General features: G+C 37.1%; 1 protein-coding gene across 1 annotated transcript; it reads right to left on the reverse strand.

Moving 5' to 3' along the window:
- Nucleotides 1-5,194: 5,194 nt before the first annotated feature.
- On the reverse strand, nucleotides 5,195-16,199 carry LOC149783402 (uncharacterized). The gene is made up of 3 exons (XM_089931633.1): nucleotides 15,580-16,199; nucleotides 6,309-6,992; nucleotides 5,195-5,481 (listed from the first exon to the last, which is right to left on the reverse strand). The coding sequence occupies exons 1-3, from the start codon at nucleotides 16,049-16,051 to the stop codon at nucleotides 5,474-5,476; spliced, it is 1,164 nt and encodes a 387-aa protein (XP_089787759.1). The 5' UTR covers nucleotides 16,052-16,199; the 3' UTR covers nucleotides 5,195-5,473.
- Nucleotides 16,200-26,228: the final 10,029 nt, after the last annotated feature.

The raw sequence follows: 26,228 nt of genomic DNA on the forward strand, positions 1-26,228 counted from the left end.
CGGGTTCATCCACAAAAAACAATGAGGGATTTGTAGAACGATGAGACAAAAATCAAAGACGGAAAGAATCTAGAACTAATGGATCGTTTGCATTTGGACATATGGTTGCAAGAGAAATATTTGCTGAACGGTGTAAATATTCGCTTGAGACTGCATCTCAGCAGTACCGCTTTCAATTTCTTGGCTGATAGTGCTTCCGTCAATCCCAAAAGCAAAATCGAGGAGGCCAAACTCTACGAACGACGCGTGGAAGTGTTATCTAAAGTGGGAAACGATATCAGTCACACTTTGAGGAGAACGACCGTCAAGTATCCAATACGACGCGTGGAAGTGAAAACGTTCACCATTCCCGCTAGCCATCATTCCATTATCGAAGATCATCTGTTCCATTGACAGTTACCCAAGCGTTTAATCCTTGGTATAGTCGAGAATTCAGCCTTCAACGGAGCCTTCACTAAAAATTCAACTTTCAACACTTCGACGTGAAGGAAATCGAAGTCAGTCGCGATTGCAAGACCTTGTGTACCCGACCTTTCGAGCCTGACTTTGAGAAGAAGAATTACTTGAGATCGTACTTGTCCCTGTACGAAGCCACCGGACAGTTAGGAACCAACACCAGTCACGGTATTACATACGAAGATTATGCAGGAGGCTATGCTTTTGGGCTTTTGATTTCACCCCTGACTAGGGCAGTGACGAGGGACACTTCCACCCTATAAAATCTGGCCAGATTCGAGTGGAACTTCAGTTTGCAAAAGAGCTGTCTGCGACAGTAAACGTCATCCTGTACGCGGTATTCGATAATACCATAGAAATCAACAGTTTGAGAGAAGTCATTCTAGACTATTAGAAGTCAAGCAAGTATGTTATCCCTCTTTACCTAGTGGAGAAACTTTGGACATGGAATGTGAGGAGACTGCGGAAGAAGAATCCCAAGACAAAGACGAAGAAGTCATCACGATGAGGTCACGATGGCCAGAACAAGAAGCCCATTTAGTCTCCTGTTTTGCTACAGTCCTGGTAGATGAAATTAAGGAATTGATCAAGAATGATTGCTGTAGATGACAAAACGATCATCCCAGTCAAATTCAACACGATAAATGCCTGATGTTGAGTCAAGAAGCAAAATTGGACGAGTATCTGAAAAAAGCTTGGAGTCTCATCGAGATAGAAGACGTGTTTCATCAGTGGTATAAAGGCTTGCGTGAACATTCTTGTCCTCCATTAACGCCTCTAGACATCCGTCGCATAGACACCCTCGTTAACCAGGGTCCGAAATCGGAGCTCGTACCCTTTTCTTGTCAGACATTTTCCAAGAGAAAATCCGGATCGAATTGATCCTTTATCATTACCTGTGAAGAAAAAAACCACACAAACATGGATACCTGGGAATCTTACAATCTTTTGAACCACAGTTCGTATACTGCTTCTTGGAATCCTGTCGTATGTGCTAAAGATGAACTCCCTCATCGCAAACCTCAAGACCATCAAGCTTATGTGATCAAAACGGACAACAGTCATCTCCCAGGAACCCACTTGGTAGCCGTCTACTTTCCTCATGAAGGATGTGTAGAGTATTTTGATTCGTATGGATTACCCACTTTGGAAGACGATATCATTGACTTTATGAGAAGAAATGCTCAGACCACACGATTCAATAATGTGAAATTACAAGGCACAGATTACTTGGTGTGTAGAAAATATTGTGTGTATTTTCTGCATCACCGCAGTCTGGGATATTATTTAGAACATATAGTGACTTATTTTGGTCGTCGTTCTTCTAGAAACGATGAGAACGTAGATCGATGGTTCTGTGACACTTATGCTTATCTTTCTTCTTTAGCTAGGAAACGTATTGTCCATCAATGGCGCAGTGACTTCCAACAGAAGAAATCACAATATCATTCACAACGTTGTCAGCCCTGTCCAAAAAATTCTTAGTTATTTGAGAAAAAATGTTTGTTATTTGAGAAAATGTTTAATGTTATATTGAATGATTAATGTTACAATTTCATTGTTACTTGTTAGTGTTAAGCGATTTAAGTAAAAATGTGTTTTGAAGAAAAAAATGGCTTTGTCGTTTGTTTTGCTATAGGTATCATGATTCATGCTCTTTGACTTCTCTCTATCCCTCACATCACACTATTTGAACGTTCCGACTCGAAAACCGTGCAGGGATGTTTTCACTCAAGTCCGTGCTTTGACCATAAAAACGGCACAGTCTCCAGTCTGACCATCCATTGTCGGCTCATCCTCCTACGAACATGTACTCAAGACTAGCTAAGCTGAACGAAGCCTACGTGAATTTGCATTTGTCAGACAAGGTGTGATACCGAAGCCTGAAGAGATAGAGAATGTTAGAATGTTAAAAGTCACTGAAGACCGGATGGAAGAGCTCTTCAGAAAAAAAATTAACAGGGAGAAAGAAGAATGGACGGAGAAGTACAGACTTCAGAAACAGCAGAGAGAACAGAAAGAGAGCAGCAGCAACAACAGAAGCAGCAGCAACCTGAACCTGACAGAGGTTTTGTCGACTGTCGTGTCCATACCAAAGAGTTCTCCTCTTTCCGAAGAAGCAGACCTTATCCTGTGAGAAAGCCTGTCGTCAGAGAAGGCCGCAATCTTAGACCCTAAAAGATGACCATAGCTTCAATTTCAGACAAACAACAGCCCTTTTCAGGGCTACCCCATACTCTAGAAAAGAAATAACATTCCATTTCCTATGATAAGTTAGAAAAAATTGAAGTGCGTGTATAAGCACATGAACTCTTTATCTTGTTTAGAAAGTGAGTGTATAAGCATTTTCTTCAAAGGGTTAATGAAATTGTTTTAAAATAGTGATGCGTAGTAAAAATGTGAGTGTTTCTTTTAGGTCCGCGCGTTTTTAGGTAATGATCTAGGTAATATAAGTTTTGGGTCTCAGGGGATGGTTTCCTTCAAGTCCGTGCTTTTCATATAAATACAAAAACAGTTGGTAGTCTAGCTACCCCTGTTGATTGATAAAGAAGAAAAATTGAGCAGTAGACTTAAGAAGGTGATCGAACTCCAGATGCACCTGGAATATGCCAGGCAGCTCCTGAACGAGCTGACCCAAGAAGCCTTAGAAGAAAGAGAAAGAACAGAAAAAGAAAAAGAGGAAAAGAAAAAGAAAGTGGAACGGGAGCAGAAAAGTCCAATCTTGTCCCACCGGATCATGAGGCACACCAAAGAAGTCAAGCCTATGGCGAGGGCACCGCCCCAGCAGCAAACACCACAGTTACTACCAGCACCAAGACCCATGGAATTGGAGAGCAAAGACAAGCGTGGGAGCCTCAACGTTTACAACATCCACGGATGAATAATAGACAAAGGAGACAACAAATTTTCACTATCTCTCAAACGGAGAACTGGGATAATGAAGCTACTCAAGCTCCATCTGCACTTCCAACCACAAGAATACATTGGGAAAATGACTCGAGCGTCGATGTGTCTGTGGTGCTCGGCCTGGGAGATGTCATAATTAGCCAGGTGCATCTTAAATTAGAAACAACAGCCCTTTTCAGGGCTAGCCAAAACTCTAGAAAATAAATAGTAATCAATTTGCCAATGTGTGGATGTGGAGTAGTGTGAAAATAAACACTCATTCCCTTCCTGGTGTGATTGTATGTGTTTATGTGTGTGATTATAAGCGCTCTCGTACGTCTGTGTGTATAGTTCATTATGGGCTTGATTTTGCTGCTTTGCATGTGTTGATAGGATATTATGGTTAGTGTTTTGTTGCTTTGAGTGTGTGGATTGTATATTTTGGTTTTGTTTTTTGCTGCTTAGCGTGTGTGGATAGTAGATTATGGTCTGACTTTTGCTGCTTTCCGTGTATGGATAGTAGATAGTGGTTAGTTTTTTGTTGCTTCCCGTGTCTTAATAGTATATTTGGGTTTGATTTTGCTGCTTCCCGTTTGTGAATAGTATATTATGGTTATGTTTTTGCTGTCTCATTACGTTAGTGTGGATAGTAGATAATATGAGAAGAGAAAAGTAGGGATGTTTTCCTTCACGTCTGTGCTTTTCATTTAAGAACGCATAGCGTACGTCGTTCGCGCCTTTCAATGGAATAACGACAAAGAAGATGGTGGCTGCATCGGAGATGCTGAATAAGTTGATAGGCGTCTATTATTGGATATTATATATTATGTTTGTAATGGAAAAGACAGAAAGAATTTAAGTTAGAAAAGTGTCTGGACTATGCTAATAGTCTAAAGGAAGCAAAAGAGTTGATAAAAGGATGATGGAAGAGGAGAAAAAGAGGTTAAGAGGCTTGATTCATCCTATCTATGAGAGAGTGGGATCACTCAAGGAGGCCATATATCATCTCACAAGAGTCAGGGGCTTCCTGGAAAACATTTTGGCATGACGTCAGTGGTCATTCATAAAATGGGAGGAAGTCAGGTGGAGAAAGCTAAGAACAGATGACGAAAGTGATGAGAGAAGAAGTTAAGAAGATCAAACACAACTGGACAGAAGAGAGAAAAGAACGAGAAAACAACACGATAAAGGAAGAGTTTGAGAGTCTCAATCTGAATTGGATCAAAGTCCAGTAGAAGTTCTGAGCATTGGGTCATCCTGACTGAATGCCAGAGAAGGAGAAGAAGAAGAAAGGAATGATGGAAAAAGTGAGAACTTGGTGGAAGAAGTGGAGGAAATAGAAGAAGCAGAAGAAGAAGAAACCAAAGGCCCTTTCCAGGGCCAATCATATGCCTCGAAAAGAAATTAACCTTCATGCCTAATTTCATTTTTCTTTTTTTAAATGTCTGTTGTATATTGCCTGTGTTCTATCCAACTCCCATATTCAAATTCCCCATGTTCAATTCCCCTTGTCGCTATATTGCCGGTCCTGTATTCCCCATGTTAAATTCCCCTTGTCCCTATAGTGCCGGACCTGTATTCCCCATTTTTAATTCCCCTTGTCCCTATAGTGCCGGGCCTGTATTTCCATGTTAAATTTCCATTGTCCCTATAGTGCTGGGAAAATGTTTTTAATGATAAGTCCCATTGTCCCTCTATCGCCCCATTCACTACTCATACTCTAACCCCGATTTCCCAGCATATTTTACTTACCTTTCCAAAGAGTTTGCAATGTAGTACTGTGAAATGGATTATGACGCTGTGTGAGTGCATTATATCTTTTGTTTTCACTCGACGTACAATACAACAATAGTTTTCTTTCATTATGCTTTATTAAACATCGTTTAAGCTAATGCGAAACACACATTGATACTGATTTTGAACTGAACTATAACACTGACAGTCATACATGAGAACCATTTCATATTAGAAATATGCACCTAGATTCTGCTAAAGACAATATTATAAAGTTTGAGTCTGATATTAAATTTATATATATTAATATTGTCGTTCATAATTCGATTGGATAACATTTTGTAGAAAACGTTTATCATCAGCGTGTATACTTCGGCCGAATTCCTTCAAGAAATCTTCATGCATCTGAAAAAGATATATGACATACGCAAAAGATCCAACCTTAATATATATGGACATATAAAGGAACTCGGAAACATACTGACATGGACCTTATGAATAAATTTAGAACACAAAAACGGCAGCCCACGATGAATGGAACAATAACACGAACCAAAAAATGTACTCGAGTGGAGATCAAATGTTATTTTTTCTTTTTTTTCTACACACGTTTCCATGGCAACAAAGAAACGTAATAATGGAAATTACCAGCATTCAAATAAATCAGTAAATACTTGGTGAATGGTCTTGCTTTTTCTAAAAAAGACCAAAATGTAAATAGTGACATATGATTTGGTACATGACATAAATAAAACCTTTTATAAGTCTACATTTTATTTTCAAGAAATATATTCCTGTTTACAAACGGCATATTTTAATAATACAACCTTATCGTATTTTCAGCACTACTTTTAAAGCAACCAATTTACCGAAAATTGTGAAGAAAGTTCAGATAATGAAGATCATACCATTAATATTATGTATTTCTTTGGGGTTATTTATATTGTACACACTCAATTTCTTTAGTCGATTTATGGGTATGGTCGTCGTTTGTGTACCTGCTGATAATCGTTTGATGATTTTGTGAGTTTCTGATAATCGTACTTTTTGTGTCTGAAATCAATGTCAGCATATTTTCTTCAAATTAATTTTGAGCTATTTTTACCATCTAATGGACCAAATTTATTTACGCGTTTAAGGGCAGATCCGGAAAAGTATCATAAAACTTTTTTTTTAAGGGTCTTAAAATCGCGAATAATCCCACAAACAGGAAGCCCCTATTCAGTACTTACCGAATCTGAAGCCAATGGAAGCACCAGACATCATCGGGAATGAGTCTCTGCTGACATAACCCCCACAACCTCCCATGTGCATCTCAAACTCAAGGAAGTACGTTTGGGGTAGGTAGCGGAACGATGGCGTATATGTTGCCTTTGTGATCCAAGCGTCCACCACCGTTGTGATGCAGCATCGCTTGTAGTAATTATTCGGAATAAGATTGTATGGGTTGGCAAAAAAGGCCAGATAGGAGTTTGGATTGGCGTCACAGTTGGTGAAAGTAATGTCCTCTCCTGCGGCCTGGTAGCCTTGTGTTGATTTGCTTCTTGCGTAGGATTCTGGTAAAAATCCAAGGTAGATGTACGGTTTTAATGCTGCATTCAATGGAATCTGGAACCCATCAGCTTTGCTAAGTTGAAAACTTAATGGGTACCTGTACCTGAATGCTGAATGAGGAGCTATCTCGACATCTTTTTGTATTCCATCTTTTTGACGGTGGCGCACAATAACGTGACTTCTGTCTGTATATAAATCTAAGAGGCTGTTGAGAACGTTCAAACCTTCTCTGGATACAAAGGTATAGCCATGCCCATCGTAAAAGTCACAAAAGACGGAAACGTTTTCGCCGGTTGATGTCCATAACTGATATTCTCCTGATGCCGGATTATTAGACGCCCGGTAAATGTTTTTGCATGACCCTGCAAAAGTTGAAATGGGAAAGTGAATTATTCGCTTTTGAATAGAGATTGCACACGTTTGCTTAGCATTTACTTGTTGTGTGTTTTTCTGTTTCTTACATCTTGGGTATTTTGGTGTTCATGTGGTTTTTATTTATTCTCCAAACCAAATTGTTAATCTTGGATAGTTTATAATTTTGTTTACGTTGTTGTAGAGTTCATAGACTCTGTAAAAGGGCAGCCACATTATTTCGACAAATCACAACATACACATAACAAGTTAGAACTCATTTCAGATTTATTTTTCAAAGATTTTGTCCGCAATTAATGATAAATAATATAATTCGTATCTAAATCGTTAGAATCTAAGGTGTTGTTCACAAGGTAAGAAGTTTGTAGATATTTGTAACGGAATTGCACCTAATGATGGAAACACCAACGTTTGGAGTAGCAGAAATAGGATTGACTAAATTAATAACAAGTTGACCTTCAACCGTCATTAATGTGATGACATGGATAGAAACACTTCTAAAGAAAACATTTTGGTAGCGCAATGCCAAAAAACTACTAACGAAAGAGTGAAAATGACGTAATTGGCGTTAAGTTTGTAAGCAAATATATCTATCTATCTATCTATCTATCAAAATGCTACACACATATAAACCTTTATCTTTGTTTTTATAGGTAAAATTGATATATACTACATCAATTAAAACAGTAATGTGTTGTCTTCATGCAACACCTTCATGCAACATCTTCATGCACCATGAACACATTTAAACTAATTCACTAGTTCCCAAACTTGTTCTGGCCACTGTCCCCTTGGTTATCCTAAGCGCCCACCTACCTTACCCAATGCAAAGCATTATTCAACATTAGTGACCCATAGGTTATCTCGTTTTGGAAATCACTGATCTAAGTGTTAATATGATTATACTTTAAATCATACGATTAAGCAAATGTTTGATATGAAGCAGTCGTTTGCACTTTCATTATATGCATACTTTGTAGAAAATGTGTATATTGTATGAGTCTCTAAAATATCATAAATACTTTGCATGGTACAAACAACCTTTAGTCTAAGCCAGCAATTACCGGCGGTTTGAAACAAAACTCTTCACAAATCATTCTCAGGTGCAAGGTTATGACCCAGTCCACATTTTCCCTAAGTGTGATGCCGCATAGGTTTCATTCCCTTCCTGTGACATTTATATCCATCTCAGATCAAGATATCAAAACTTCAGAATATAGAGTACACGTTCATTGTTTAGACGAGTCTACTGGAAATGTTTTTATTTAAATTTGATATTGGTCTTTCACCTGTGACTCTTTACCTAAGGCTTGTAACAAAAATCATCACAGTGTATGCCCTTGCATGTTTGGAATTATATATTTTGCAGGTAGTGTTCACGCTTACTGCTTCCTAAATGTGACGTAAACCTAACATAACCACATTGTGATTACTTAGCGACAACAACCGGTTTACACAGTGCACCCGCACATAATGTCAGTTTAATGGTATCAACCAGTTTACACAGTGCCTACCCACACAATGTCAGTTTATCATCAACAACCGATTTACACAGTGCGTTCACACATAATGGTAGCTTGGTTGTGATACTCTCTCTCTCCTCTAATTCCATATCAAATTCCTTTAATCCTAATTGCCGCGACACTAAATGACCTCGTTCCGTTGCTGAATGACATCAAACTAAAGCAATGCATAGTCTGATCCACCCTTTAAAGTAATTTCCCAACCATAACAGCACTAACATTATATTTTTAATACAATTGTTGTATGATGTTGCGTTTTCATTACATTGACGATATATTGGATGTATGATGATGAACCTTGATTACATTCTCCACTACTAGCCAAGCTACACATTGTCAATAACAGTTTCTGATTGGCCCATCCTAGCAATGTTAAAACAAGTTTAAGGTCAACAATCATAGCAAAGAATTAGGTTTAAGAGTTATTTTTTTAAAACTGGTTTCGATTCTCAAATGTTGCACATGTTGCACATGTTGCACGCGCAGTTACGTTGATATAAATGTGGACCTACTGTATCATCAGTGGCTTGTTGTGATGAAATTTCCTGGCTTTTCATGAGTACACATACATGCAAATAATTCATCAACAACAAAAGTTAACAATCTCCAACAATTGAAATGCACATGTCCGGTTTAACGGTTGATAAGTGTTAGGGACCCACACTTTATCTGGCTCAGTGACAAAAAGTGGATCGTCCTGATGGATCACATTGGCGAGACAAATGGCCACGGATAATAAAGAGGGTGGCCTGTGACTTTTGACAGCAGTTCAAAAAGGCATAACAATAATTTCCATGTAGTCCTTGTTATTGGGAAACTAGTGCGCAGGAACATTTTGGTTGAGGTCGCTTTTTTGCGCTACATCGCAAAGAAGTGTTTAATGTGTATTGTATGTACACTAGAACGGATGTGAGCATGATTCGATGTTGGGAAGTTCCCGTATTATAATGCAGCAATCTTATTTCAGAAACAAACTCAACTTGCCAGATTGCATGTAGATCATTATGCAATTCGACCTACTACGACAAAGCAAAGATGAATGCGCTGTACAAATTTAGCATCTCTAGAGGAGACTAAATATAAATATCTTTGCAGTGCTTCTTGTTAAAGATCGTTCATTGCCACCATTATTAATATTAAATATGGCAAAACATATTGAAAGACTGTTTTTTTAATTGACTCGTTCGTTTCCATTATACCAATATGAATATTTATACAGGATGTATGATCCAATGCTTAAAACCAGTTGCAAAAGATAACGAGAGAGAGAGAGAGAGAGAGAGAGATGTTGATACTGTTAGTGTGATTATTAGGTTTTACTTATTTGTTTACTTATTCATTTATTTATTATTATTATTATTATTATTATTATCAGTATTTTCAACAATAGATAATGGAGAATAAAAGTATTGTACAAACAAGGTAATGCTAATGAAGATATTATTTAATACAATTAGCCATTACAAATAATACAATCACAACAGTAATGGTCATATGAGTGAGCTTCCTAGTGTTTATAAACATAATAATGTAAGCAGAGATGAGTTTATTTATGCGTTTAGGTTACCATGTAAACCACACGTGTATACAGGGTGGGTTATATGCTACAAATAGACCGCCCTCCCACCTCTACACACTCGCAATCAAATGAGCAATAGTCTTAATTTTGCGGCTTGTTGTTCTTCTTCTCTTTGGGTTATATGCCTTTTTTCATATGATGATATTGTTATTCATGACACAACGAACCACTGTGGGGTTGAAGTGGTCAAATTCAGACAGAAAAGACATTTTTCCCTATTTTCCCTCCCTGAGTGAAATCGAAAAATGGCCGCCAAAATGTTCAATGAAAACGAAAAATTCCAGAAGGCGGGGTTATAATAGCTTTCCTTTGATAGCATCCAATCAGTAAAGAGAATACTGAACATTAATTTCACGGGCTTATTTAGACCAACCACATTCACATAAAGTGATATGTAACACGTTGTCATATCGAACATGTGAGACTGCACTTACTATAGAAAAACTAAATCAACTGTGCGATAAGGTTGAATAACAAGGGACTAAAGTGGTAGGTTACGAATGATTGTACTTAAATGATAGGCTAAGTAAGAATGCGCCGATACAGAAGAGTAGGAAATGGTTTAGATATTGCTGTCATTATTCATTTGAAAGTTGTAATTGTCCTTCTGTTTGATGTGGTTTATAGTTACTCAGGTCATGCAATAATTATAGGTTACTGCATTAATATGTTGAAAATACAAACTCGTTTCTCCGCAAGGTCGTGCAGTATTTTTGCAGAAAACAATGAGTTCATTCACAACTGTATATTCATCAATACACAATAGAAATATGCATTCTCACACAGCTCCACCCAGGTACCGTTTAACTTAGTCTTGTGATCTCTACCTCTTTTGAAAAACAATTGTCGCTTTGGTCTACTTAAAATTGAATTTTGAGTGATATTGTGAAAGAATACGAATGGATTTTGTTTATTTGATCCAACTTATATCTGCCTTTCCGATTATGACAGGCTGGATTATTGCGTCACTTCAATGAAGTTAGATGAATGGAGTCAACTGTAAATGGAGGCTACTCGAACTTCCAGTACAGCTTATGTGTGTGTCATAGTTCGCAGGACATGTCGGTCGGATTTGAAGAATTAAGAAAGTACAATTTGGCGAAATTCAAGATGCAGTAATGTAGGTATTGTTATTACCATTCTTATTACCTCCAAACGAAAACATGATAATGCCCTGTTACTTGCATCTCGCCGTTGGAGGGACCCCAGCTATGACATGTATCATAAAGTGTGTCTACTATCGGTAGCCTAACATTGTGTCAACATAGTTACACGGGGAATATGGAAAAGCAGTTGTTATGTTGCACTCTATTTACCTAGCAGGAATAAAATTACTAACTCCGAGGCTGTAAGTTTCCTACCAAAACATTCAGCTGCATGTTGTTCTTGAATCTAATATGTTGACATACTTGAAAATGGTACGTCTTTGATATGCAATAGTTTCCATGTTATAATTTGATAGACCATAGAGAGCTCTTGTCATATATTTAAACGTTCTAGTTGCGAAACTATATGAATAGTCTTCTAAATAATTGTTAAATGAACAGAACGGTATTTTCAATTACTGCGTATCAAGTCTTTTATTGACATTGCTAATATCATGTTCATTAATTTGCATGCTTGAAAGTTTCCTTTCTGACTCAGTAAAACCATCTACATCATTAAATATATCACCTATACTTTCAAATGGATGAAACACTTGCTCCAGTACATTTACAAATAAATGTAATCAATCAAAACTTAAAGCGTCTACTACACAAGTATACATTGGTTGTTTACAAAGTAGTTCCTAATATACTATTTTAGCTTTACACACACATACGTACAGTATAAAGGTGTTAACTGTCACAAAATGTTGCAAGATTCTGACAACGTAATGATAATGGAGACAAACATGAGCATATAATAATAACATATCGGAAAGGAAACTTTAAAAAAATATGAAGTGAGATGCGGCAGTTCAACAAGGTTTTTAAAATTGTGCATTTTTTTTGCATAGTGGTATCTTGTGTATGACATGCGGGAAAATGCGATAGGAACCCTTGCATTGCATACTTAAGGTTTTTAAAGAAGTCACATTTTGCGTATATCCGGACATTCAAACCTGTTTCAAAATAGAGTGCTTATCGTTAGTATGCCTTGTTTAAACGGAAACAAGACGAGCTGCCTTAAGTTGAACTTTCCAAGTCATTAAATCTATATCATGACAATACTTTAGATCCATTTTCTACTACTTGACGAATTTAAGTTATGTTGCTCTTATTATTATTTTTGATAGCATGAGCTTGAAGATTTTGAGGCACCTTACACATTTTGAGCAGCATTCAACAAGGTTCACGATATGGTTTAACTACGAACGTTGGTCACCAAGCAACGTAACGAGCCAGAATACACCTGCAGATAGATAGATAGATAGATAGATAGATAGACAGACAGACAGACAGATGGTTCAATGTCACGCTGACTGCGACAGTATGTACTGCGAAATTATCTCTACAAAATGTTGCACCATTGCAGTGACTTAGCACCAGAACCGGATTCTAATAGATATTAGCATTATGTATTCATTCTTTTCGATATGAGCCTAGCACAGGAAGGAGATTCAAAATATGCACACGCTTCATGTATGTAGTTTGCTTTAAAGCTCCAGTCAACGAATCTTTCCGTTGTAGCCAACACCGCAGCCCAAAGGTTATAATTTGCATACTGTCACGTTCCCTCCATGTATCAACTGTGTACACTTCAATTGCATCTAAAGCTGACGCCATATACTCCCTCTATGCAACGTATATTTTCCATAGGTGTCCATGAAACCCAGCTGAATTGGACATTAATTCTCAAATTAAAAAGAATTTAGAATCTCAACATACAGTAGCCTTTCTAATATAATCTCTCACCTAATAGAGACATTCCCCATTGTTTCCACCAAAATGAAATTCCTACCTTATCGATAGGATCATTTAAACGATACATGTGTAATCTTGCGACTGTTAGAACAACTTACTTTTGGAACATTTTCTGTCAAACAGTGATGAACAGTATTAAAATCCTCAAAGCAGAGAAAACTAAATCAAATAATTCCCTTAATTTGAAATTACACCTCCCAGGGCGTCTGTTAGAATAACCACGGTATTAACGTACTCGCACTAAATGCGAAATCTCTAATACAGCATTGGCTGCTTGGCCTATCTTTGCCCATACAAGCCCCTGATTTACAACCTTGATTAGGACACGTTTAATCAGGTATTCGTGACGAGATGAAGGTACTCGCGCAGCAGGCAATGGTAGCCCAGTCAGACCCATCTGGTTACCACTGTTCCCCCTGAGACTGATTCACAAGCCGCAAAATCGAATTCATTGTGATCACATTCACTCTTTGAATACGTATAATATTGCAAGCAGCCATTATTGTTTCCATTGATTTTGTTAATTATGATTTATGTTATAGTAATATGCGCAATATTTTAACGTAATACCTATTAATTACTCATCTAAGATTCCTTTGGCTCAATTTGCATATGTCAGTTTGTTTGTTTGTTCCTGTCTCTGTCTCTCATTCAACCTCGGCCCTTTCACCTGGTCGAATATAATGATGCTGGCTGCATATATCTTATAATCTTTTATCATACAATAAATGTACCTTAAGGCATTTCTTGCCCACGGGGTGGAATGGCGGGTATATCTGTATTCAACATAGTATCTGTATCCATACAACAACACAAAGGGTATTTGGCAAATTAATAGGGAATGGCTCTAAAGTAAAATTCCAAAGTCTTTTAGATATGCCTTATGTCTAGCTTAAAATAGCGTACCTCGTCTGAAATGTATATTTCCCGTCAATGACAAATTCTTGAGTAATTCGCTCTGTAAAAAGACACATTCATTATCCTATGAGTATTCGGCAAGTGTCAAATGCACCGACTTATTTATCTTTGCATGACGGATAAATTCTGTATGATTATTAAATTGAAAGTCCACTTGTTTTCAGTATTATGATATAGGAGTGAGCCCTCCCTCCAACACACACTCACGCACATTAGGCCTAGTCATGGTTTAAATACGTAATTCAAAGTTCCCTTCTGTGTTCCAATATATACAGAGCGAAAACAGTAGTAACTATATAAGACATTTCAATGCAAGCGCCTGTAACTTCGTTTATAATATATAAGAAATCATGTAATAATTTAGAACACTCTCTTCTACATCCTATTGTATGGCCCTTAGGCGAATGCCATATGTGTGTGTGATTGAAAAATGGGGATTTTGATGGTATACAGGTTATGAGCTAGGGCCAGTGTACATCAGGCTCTTAAAGCAAATCCAATATATAACTCTGGAGCAAGTAGTAAGTATCAAGGTTTATTGATGGAGCGCGCACGTTCTGTGGAATTAGATGTACAACAGGAATAACGTCATTTACCATTTACCAAACAAGAAAAGAAAGGAAAAAATGCATTCCTCTATTATATCAAGCTGATGGACACAGTTATAAATTCGTTGTCAACACCTGCACATAATTCAGAACCATTTCCTCAGATTTCAATTTTCTCCAACTGTGCCGAGAGCAAAGATTTATATATTACGCATGCATGCACAAGAGTTTAGAACACCGAAATAAGAAAAATCGGACTTCAATAGCGTAATGGATTATACTAAAACCAAGGGCCAATTTTGTCGGGTTAATGAACGAATCTTTTTTGGCCTAGATTTAATAGCAGGGAATTTATTCTTTACAAACAGTTTTAGTCAATACATTTTCTCTTTTTATTATTATTTTTAGTAACTTGAATTCGTCGAAATTTAAAACTGAGAATATTTGCTTCTTTCATAACGCTTTATAGTTGATAATATATATTTCGTTTTGGTGGATTGTATGTGTAATATGCATATGTAAAGGGACGATGACCTGCCCAGCATATGTCCAGGTTCTCATTACCGAGTGTAAAGTCCGTTTACACATTTTGTCTGAAAAGTGACGCCTCCCATCCATGGACAAGTCGCCAAACAGTTCATTTTTGATACAATTACCTATCGTATACCTGATTAGATTGGACCTCATACTAAATTACGGACTTGCAAATGTCTATATATGTGAAATGGGTTTTTCGGACAGCTATGTGGTTCATATTCTAACGTTTTATTTTCATTTTTACCACGTTGTCATCAGCGGTTGACAGTCGATCTGATCCCAAAATCAATATACATTATTATTCTTCGATATCAGACATATACATCCAGACAGATGTTCTGAATACATGAGAACAATATACTGAATAAACCAATAGTATAAACTAATCCAAAGCTGACTTTAATCTAATGTGTTTTTGAGTCTTTATAAATGACTGCTTAGCCAAAACGATTCAGTATTTTGACATGATAACACGGTACATGCATAGCATTTCTCTTAACTTCTTTTTAGAAAATTATTCGCAGAAATAATTTGTAGCTGTGATAAATGATACATAATATACTTACTGTTCCGTGCATTTTGTTTTTCTTTAAATGTTGTAAAGTTTTCCACTTTCAACATCAGCTCTGCATATTTATTTTCAGTAGCAACAAGTTTCTTTTCAATAGTCTTTCGGTTTGCTTTCTCAGCTTGGAAAAATCTTTGCCATATCTGAAAATTATGTAAAGCACTTAAACCTGAAATAGATGATTTTTCTGTCACATTTTCTTTAATAAATCCAGCAGCTTTTTCTTCAAGACCCGTATCCTTACAATTACCCGTGCACTGATAAATGGCATGTTCCAATGTTTCAGTAAGACTATGTCTGTTCATACGTTCCTGAAGCAAGTCTTTGCGTAGGCTCACAAACTCTGCATCTAAGTTTAGCAGATCTTTCTCCAACCTCAGACGCTGTTTCTGGACTCCATTCCCAGATGAAATATAAGATACTGACGATAGAAGAAACAAAATTGCACATGCTAGCCTACGATTTTCCATGATTGGCCTTTAACAAATTTTATAATGTTCTCTCTGCTGTTTCAGTCATAAACGCTTGACATTAAATACGCTATACCATTATGTGACCAGTTTATAAGTGTGGCCCCTGCATGTGTTAGTGTGTGTACTGTATCCTGACAAGAACAGGAAGTGAATGATCTCGCAAGTCCCCTGTTGAATATATGAGAAAATATTTCATGAACTAAGAATTGTTAAGGAAGCTTGGTATAAAAAAAAACAATGTACATAAGTGGCAACCATATTTGTTGTACTTTTCTATTTTCCCCCAAAACCCGTATGTTTATAATGTTCACATCCTTCCCCCACCTCCACCCCCCATCCCCCCCCACCCCAAAAAAAGACGTCTTACTGATGACACTGGACGATTTGGTCTTAAGTTCAGAGTTTTATAAGTAGGATTGCTGTTAGTCAGATTGCGGACATTATTGGTATCATCTACAAACCGTGTGCTTGACATTAAGGTTTTAAAATATAGTCACAATTAGATTTTATCAGAAACTGCTCATCAGAGTTTGGTCAAATTTGACAGAAAATGATAAGGCATTTATATTTGCGTTCGTGTTTTGTTTTTTTTATCCACCTAATGTAAGAATGTTTCTGCAAATGACCAGTATGTGTTTGACCTAAGATAACTTGGCAAGCTTTGAATACCAATGTGTGTGTGTGTGTGTACATATGTAAATGAGCTTGTCTGCTTCTCTTATATCAAATAAAGCATCTGCAAATTTTGTGAGACTAAATTTAAACAAATTATGCTATGAAAATTCATGACATCGAGCTTGTTTACTGGTTATCGATATGATGTAATTGAAATGATAATGTAGAGGCTAAAGTAACTTGAAACTTCAATCCACTAATCAATTCCAATTTGTGCGCATTGAGCTACCTTTTGTCCGTTATAAAGATGACAAACATTTCTTTTGCAGAAGGTTGTTAAAATTCAACGTATTTCTATAACCGTCCAATGAACATGTATGGGGGGGGGGGGATGTGTGACTCAGTCCGGCTCTATAGAGTTTAATAGTTATTCTTATATGGCCCCATGTCGGTTAGAAAATATACCTAGCAAAGATACTATTCTTTATTTCATCCCTAAGGCACTATCATTATTTCACGATTTAAGTTGTGTTGATGGCTAATGTTACTGTAACTACATAAATGGTACATAAGTAAATATACGTAAGCCTATGTGAACATACGCGATACAATAAGAAAAATCTGAATATATTAATATGCGTATTTCTGAAATTCACCAGTCCAAGAAAAATCTGAATATATTAATAGGCGTATTTCTGAAATTCACCAGTCCAAGAAAAACCTGAATATATTAATAGGCGTATTTCTGAAATTCACCAGTCCAAGAAAAATCTGAATATATGCATCTTTCTTAAAATAATCGAACTACAGGTAGGCAACGGTGAGCTTGAAGGAAAGAAAGAAAAAAGGTGTTATCACTTGGGACTTGTGCTATGGGTTGTATTCCTTATATGACTCAAGCATGTTTAAGAGAGGTTACGAATACTTTATTCTTGTTGTTGACTTGTTCTTTATTTTATATTTTTTTTGCTTTATTTTTATATATCACCACTTTATCGTAACAAGTTTCCTCCAGTTTATTTCCCATAGTCTCCATCTTTGTAAATATCTTGCAACGTATTACCCTAACTGGTCTTGTATATCTTCATATTTGTAGACTGAGTGAACAACTACATTTGCATTTTGTTTCGAACACCTTTGCCCTCACAGTCGACCCATAAAAATCAGTCTTTTGTCCGGTGGTGGTGACTGGGGTGGAAGAAGAGAGTGATGTTGGTTGAAGCTATATATATATATATATATATATATATATATATATATATATATATATATATATATATATATATACTGCTTGTTGATATTGGGGAAGTAGGCCCGCTTTTTGGGTGCAACGGCATACATATGTAGAGGCAAGTCATTGGATGTTTTTAGAGACGTAGGTTCTCCGGAAGTACTTAAAAGTCTTGATCAACTACATTATTTCCTGCTTTAGGAACACAATTTGTAAGCGCTAAACTGTAAGAAGTGACAAAGTTATCCAAATCTGTACGACTGTGTTGAAACTGTGCAAGAGTGTTAATATTAATCACTATATAGTACAAATTTTCCTTACGGTCATCTATTTTAGTATTTTTGTTCTCTCTGGGTGGGGGTGGAAGTTTCGCCATACTCACTTTAAAAATGTATATTGGCTTGATTTATGGATTAAATTCTGCCAGTCCAAGTCTTCTAAATCCTAATTTGATCTGCGACCTTGAGTGACCCCAATATCGTGTTGATCTCTCATCTGTTGAATAGCAAAAATGACATGAGAAGAAAGGTTGCAGTTAGTGACTGTGATGCTTGTTTCGGTAGCGGTGTGCCAAATCAGCATGTTCCTACTGCATCGACGGTGCACTCACACGCTATCTTATATGTCCCAAACTAGCTACACTATACAAGCTCTACTGAGAAGCGCTGTCAATTGTAGCAATGGCCTGTGTGTTTTCTTTTTCTTTCGCTCATTCCGATTATGGTCTCAGTAGAATATTGAGTTTGTTCCCATATCATGGTAGCGTAACAGTGAACGCTAAGATGCTTATCTCCATATTCTTCAAATCTTTGCAATCAGCCTGTTGGCTTTACGAATCCTGCTCACCCTCAAACATATCATGTGTGATATATACACGGATAACGTTTCAGAGATGTGATAATGTCACCCATAACAAAGGAAGCCGTTTTCTTCACTTTGTACGATAGTTCTAATTGATAGATGCATATAGTTTGTAAACTGCCTTTCAACCAAACAAACAGGCTGAATAACCTAGAACGTGGGTATGTTTATTCGGTAGCAGTTGCTGGTCCAGAATGGCGTTTGAGTTGATTAAGTATAACGTCTAAACCATTCAGGTATCATTTAGTAATAAATTATGATTTTATTGGCGTTCGTACTTTGCAGAATTAGAAAATGTCTTACGCAACAAAATCTAAATATGCAACTGATGCTTTATACAAGAGACTACGATGAAGCTTTCTTTCAAACAGTAGATTAATAAAATCCATGATAATCGTTTCAAACACGATAAATAACTTTGATACATTCAACAAAGTAAAGACAGCAATCAAACGAATAACACAACGCTAAGAAGTCAAGACACTCATAGTTCTTTCCCAACTTTATATATATATATATATATATATATATATATATATATATATATATATATATATATATATATATATATATATATAAGAATAATAGAATGTGAAATGTTAGCTGTTAATCTCCTTTATATTCTCCAGTGGAATGTTAAGCATAGGGAATTATTTCCAATTACAGATGATTGTTAAGGCAATTAGTATTATAATTTTTGAAATTGAATAAATATTGTGATATTCGCGTTATTGTTAGGACAGCGTGCCATTTTCGGCCATTCCCTTTAGTGAGTCGAGTGGAAAAGTTTTCGATAAATGTTCATAGTGAAAAAAGAAGACAGGGTTACAAACGCTTCCATGTGTAAAATCCATACGACTGTTCCAGATATGTGTGTAAAATATTGGTAAAACGATAATCATATTTCTCACCATTTTGCATGCAGGTATAGTCAGAGAAATAAAGTACATATCTGATGGATAGGAGACGAACCCTATGACGTAGCATAACATTTGGAAATTAATTTTACCAGAAAAATTCGCCGTCTATTTATGAAATTACTGTAATTATATTTCCATACTAGGCCAGCAAACACTAACATGTAATAAGATTTATAAAGCCACATATAATCATAGATAACAGGTTGAGTATATTTTTATGATTATAAGGCAGAAATCAATGTATGTTTGTATTTACTATGAGTTTCGTTTAGCAATGGCAGAATATTCTTAATTACAATTGCTGCCATCGTTTTCTCTCTCTCCTTTCAAAAATTGAATTATTAAATTGGTTTTCGATCAATGTTTCTATTTTTCTCCTCCTCTCACCTAATAGATATATATTATAACTTATCAGTTTTATTGTATATCCTACCTATATACATTTCCGCATTTATCTTCGAGTGTCCAGGATTATCTGCAGATAGTATTTCAGACAAATTCTGATTATGATATAATCCTGTCATTAAAGCTATATTTCTTATAATCAGTTTGCAAAAGAACGCATAAATGAGAAAAACAATTATATTCTCTCATTATGTGAAGACGACTAACCTGACGTGTTATGTCAGCATCCTATATCCGTGATAATCAAACGCAAAGACCTGTGCATGAATTTCCTTTAAATCTTCAATCGGTTTTAAGCTAAATGTCCTCTTATCTCCATTCATTCACATTCTTTGAAATTCGGTTGGGCTCGTCCAGTAATCAACTTAGTAGGGAAAAGTTTAACACAATCAAGATTACCTATAACAACTGATTATTTTATTGATGCTTTAAATAACAACGCGATCGAATGAACAATAGGACACGGTTTAAGTACAGGTATATTTACTACGACTAACATTCTGCAGTCGTTGTTACACACTATACAACATAGGTCCTTTGCTATAGAGCTCCATTCAGTATGCCAGATCTAGTGTCACGAAATCGTTATACTGGGAGTTTAGCATACTTTTGAAACAATATATATATACTTCAGATAATATATGCAGCTATGTGCTATTATTTAAATAATACTCAATCTGATATCCTCCAAACACTTTAAATTCATCTTGCCAAATGGTCAGATTTACTTCTATTTACACTTCTATGTAATATCATATTAGAATTTAAATGGAATATGCATCGAAATATTGCTTTCATGCATGTATTGACCTTTGACCAGCTTCGTCCACCTCACCAATGTGCAAGATTTTGTTTTGACCAAAATTATAGTTTCGTGTATTTATGTTCATCAGTATAAACACATAGGTTAAATATAGATAAGCGGGGTACACAATACTGATATTTGGCTCTCTAAAGCTTACATGATAGGAACCATTACATATTAATTTCATAATTTATCAAAGTTATTAGTATTTGTATTGTTATAGCATAGTATTATTAGTATTGTTGTAATATAACTATTACTGATACAGAACAAGTCTATGATACCTGTGTGTAGTGTTATCGGGACCATGATTAAATCCTTTTTTATTTTCGTTCTGTCTCTAATGCCTTTATTCCGTTGGATACAACGAAGCTGGGATAATCTGATTTTAATATACAAATTGATGCGTGGTTCTTATTCGGGATTATACAATACTGAAAAACGAGGAAAAAAATAGATTCCTTAAAATTTCATGAATGACTATCTATTAGCGACAGGTACGTGTCTTGACCATCTGATTTTACTAAAAAGAAAGTCTTGAAACGACCTAGACAAATGGTTCTGCCCGCACGAACATCTAAGTGTCACGTAGGGTTTAAGAAATTAACATACCTAGGTGTCACCCCCAGGGAAGAACCATTAACACCAAGTAGCTGTAAGGTTGATCAGGATAGGACCGCTTTATGACCGACCACAAAGTTGTTGTTATTGTTGCAGGGTCTAACGCCATTTTACAGCACAAGTTTGCATATACATGACAACCAGTATAAATGGTGAATGAAGAACCTGGGGAAACACCGGCGAGAACTACGGACCCACGATAAGCTACTGGCAAGCCTTTTGACATACCCATACTGTTAGAACTCGAGACTCGAATCCACGCAGACAGAGGTGAGATGGCAGCGATCCGAAACGGAGAGCGCTTTAGACCACTCGGCCACTCGGTTCTCCCGACCACTAAGAATTGAAGTTTGACCTTTCTTAGGACTGGCAGGATAATGTCGTCACTATGCTGCTAATGTCAGTGCTATTGCTAGTCATTTTACCGAAGTGACTAGGGAAAAATGCTCCGACGAGTTATTTGGGAAAACGCACGTGAACTTCCATTTCATACGTTAAAAGAACAAGATAACGACAGACTCAGTAATGTAATTACCATACGTGACAAAGGATTTTGTCTTATGTACTAGCGCCTCTGACAGATATTTAGGGGCAGTGCTGTTAAAAAAGTATGCGAAAACTTAGTTTCGATTGCATATTGTAGTAAGAAGATGACAACTGCAGAAAGCAATTACTAGGAGTAGTGAATAGGGACGATTCAGGGACTAGGGCAAGTACTATTAAAAAAGTGAATATTGCATATAGGGACTATGTAAATTAACATTAGGCAAATAACATTAGTTTTCCATAGTCGCTGAGAATTTTTCCTATACAGCATAGGCCTTATAGGGACAAGGGGAATTTAACATGGGAAAAGAACATTAGTTTTTCCCATTGTCCCTATAACTGGACAAACATGACAAACATCATAGGCATTATAGGGACAAGAGGAAAATGGAACAGGGTCGGGACCCTATTTTAATACGGTCCCGACCTTATGAGTCTATGGAAATTGAACATGGGAAATTTAAAGAGGGAGGGGTCTCTATTTGTTTTAAAAAGGGGTAAGCAATGAAAGTCAAGGTCTTTTCTAGGCATATGAAGGGGCCCTGAAAAGGGCCTTTGGGTTTCTTCTTCTAATTCCTCCACTTCTTCATCCATCCCCTTATCTTTCCCAAAATTCCTTTGTTCTTTCTCTTTTCATTTTCCGGTACCCAGTCCGGGTGATCCATGGCTCGGAACATGTTCTGGATTTTCATCCAGTTAAGGTTCAGTCTCTCTAGTTCTTCCTTTTACTTTCCATTTTCTTCTTCTTTCCTCTCTTTTCTCCACCTCTCCTTTATCTTCTTCACTTCCTCATCTAAGACACATCTCATCTCTTCTTCCACTTTCTTCACATTTTCACTACCCTTTTTGACAAAGAACTAGTCTGACCTTTCTTCTATCTCTTCCAAAAACCTTCTTACTTCTGTTTCCTTGTCCATGGCTTCTTTTATTGTCCCCACTTTGACATGGGGGGATTTATCAATCCTCTCAATTTCTTGACTTCTTCTTCTATTAATCCCTCTATCATTTCCCTGGCTAATTTCATTGCGTTGACATAGTGAAGACTTTTTCTTAGCTTCCATTCTCTTTCTATACCTTCGATAGCATATTCTCCGTCCACCATCCAAAAGTAAATATTCCTTAAATTGTTAAACAATTGGGACACTTCCATCTTCGTTTTGGTTATTCCGTGGAATGGCGCGAACGACGAACACTGAGGGTTCTTATATGGAAAGCGCGTTCGTGATGGAAAACATCCTCTACTTTTCTCATCTTATATTATCTACTATCCACATACGCGAAGCAGCAATAAACAAACCCAAAATATACCATCCACACTCCAATGAGCAAAAATCAAACCCAGTAATCTACTATCCACACAAACGTACGTGAGCGCTTACAAAACCCAATAATCTACTATCCACACAAACGTACGTGAGCTCTTACAAACACAAACACATGCACTCACACTAGGAAAAAAGAGTCAGTGTTTATTTTCACACTACTCCACACTCACACATTGGCAAATTGATTACAACTTCTTTTCTAGAGTATCGGATAGCCCTGAAAAGGGCTGTTTGTTTGAACTCCAGATGCACCTATCTACTGCTGGAACCTTCCTGGTCTGGCACCGCACACGCATCTCCGGCTCCAGTCTCCTTGCCAATTCACCCTTGTCGCTGGAAGCGCAGAGGCAGTTTGAGTGGCTTCACTATTCCAATCTTCTGTCTCTGGAATAGTGAAGACTTTCCTTTCTCTTCTTCTATTTCTAATTCTAGGATGAATTGACATCCTTACCTCCTGTTGTGGTTGTGGCTGTGGTGCAGCTACAGGCTTGGGAGATGTCCTTGCCTCACGTGTCACCTTGCACACAGGGTTCACCATAGGGTGACACCTGATCTCTCTCTCTTTTTTATTCCTCTTCTTTCTTTCTTCTCTCTTCCTCCTCCTCTTTCATCCTTCCCTCGTCGACGATGGCCTCCGCAGCCAGTTCATTAAGTAAGCGCCTGGCATATTCCAGGTACATCTGGAGTTCTAACAGTTTAGCTAGTCTGGTGTTCATTCTCTAGTGTTGATCAATCAACAAGGGTAGCTAGACTGCCGAGTGATTTTCAATTTATACGAAAAGCGCGGACGTGAAGGAAAACATCCCCTAAGACCCAAAACTTATATTACCTAGATCATCACTTAAAACGCGCGGACGTGAAGGAAAACATCCCCTAGACAAAACTTATATTACCTAGATCATGACCAAACAAGGCGCGGACCTAAAAGAAACACTCACTTTTTTATACTACCCATCACTATTCTAAAACATGTTGACAAGCCACTTAAAGAAAATGCTTATACACACACACACACACACACATACACACACACACACACACTTTCTAAGCAAGATAAAGACGTCATGTGCTTATACACGCACTTCTATTTTTTTAACTTATTATAGGCAATCGATTTTTATTTCTTTTCTAGAGGTTGGGGTAGCCCTGAAAAGGGCTGTTTTTTTGTGTGTGAACTTGAAGCTATGGTAGTCTTTTAGGTTCTAAGATTGCGGCCTCCTCTGACGATAGGCTTTCTCCCAGGATAAAGTCTGCTTCTTCGGAAAGAGAAGAAGAACTCTTTGGTATCGATACGACAGTCGACAAAGCTTCTGTCAGGTTCAGGTTGCTGCTGCTGCTGTTGTTGCTGTTGCTGCTGCTGTCTCTCTTTCTCTCTGCTGTTTCTGAAGTCTGTACTTCTCCGTCTATTATTCTTTCTCCCTGTTAAGTTCTTCTCTGAAGAGCTCTTCTATCAGGTCTTCAGTGACTTTTAACATTCTCACATTCTCTATCTTTTCAGGCTTTGGTATCAGACTGTATCTAACCCTTTGCAAATTCACGTAGACTTCGTTTAGCTTAGCTAGTCTGGAGCACATCTTCGTAGGAGGAAGAGTCGATAATGGATGGTCAGACTGGAGACTGCCCCGGTTTTAAAGTCAAACCGCGGACGTGAAGGAAAACATCCCTCTACGGTTCTCGAGTCGGAACGTTCAATGAGTGTTATGGGAGAGATAGAGAGAAGTTAAAGAGCATGAATCAGGATTCCTATAGCCAAACAAAACACAAAGGCATTTTTGTTTCTTCAAAACACAACATGTTTTATTCAAAATCACTTAACACTAACAAGCAACAAATTTTTTCAACAATAACCATTTAATATAACACAAACATTTTTTTCAGATGACAAACATTTTTTAACTAACACATTATTTTGGACAAGGCTGACAACGTTGTGAATGAAATTGTGATTTCCACTGTTGGAAGTCAATAAGCCATTGATGGACACTACGTTTCCTAGCTTGAGACAAAAGATAAGTATAATGGTCACAAAACCATCGATCTACTATCACATCGTTTCTAGAAGAAGAACGAGGATCAAAATGAGTCACTAAATGTTCTAAGGAATATCCCCGGCTGCGATGATGCAGAAAATACACACAATATTGTCCACACACCAAGGAATTTGTGACTTGTAATTTCACATTATTGAATCGTGTGGTCTGAGCATTTCTTCTCATAAAGTCAATGATATCGTCTTCCAAAGGAGGCAATCCATACGAATCAAAATATTCCACACATCCTTCTTGAGGAAAGTAGACGGCTACCCAGTGGGTTCCTGGGAGATGACTGTCGTCCGTGTTGATCACATAAGCTTGATGGTCTTAAGGTTTGCGATGACGGAGTTCATCTTTAGCACATACGACAGGATTCCAGTGTACGAACTGTGGTTCAAAAGGTAATAAAGTTCCCAGGGATCCATTTATTGGTGTGGTTTTCTTCTTCACAGGTAATGATAAGTGATCAATTCGATCCTGACTTTTTGCTTGAAAAAGTCTGACAAGTAAAAGGCGTTTATCTCCGACTTTATACTCTGCTCAAAGAGAGAGATTCGATGCGACGGCACTCCAGAGACGTTAATGGAGGAGAAAAAATGTTTATCCAAGAGTTTATACCAGTTATTCAACACGACTTCTATCTCGATGATGACATAAGCTAGATGTTGTTGAGGTTTGCGATGAGGGAGTTCATCTTTAGCACAGACGACAGGATTCCAAGAAGCAGTATACGAACTGTGGTTCAAAAGGTAGTAAAGTTCCCAGGTATCCATGTTTTGTGTGTTTTTTTTTTCTTCTTCACAGGTAATGAT

This window comes from Sinohyriopsis cumingii, chromosome 14, assembly GCF_028554795.1.
Source record: "Sinohyriopsis cumingii isolate HCF-2022 chromosome 14, ASM2855479v2, whole genome shotgun sequence".
Taxonomy (NCBI): Eukaryota; Metazoa; Mollusca; class Bivalvia; order Unionida; family Unionidae; genus Sinohyriopsis; species Sinohyriopsis cumingii.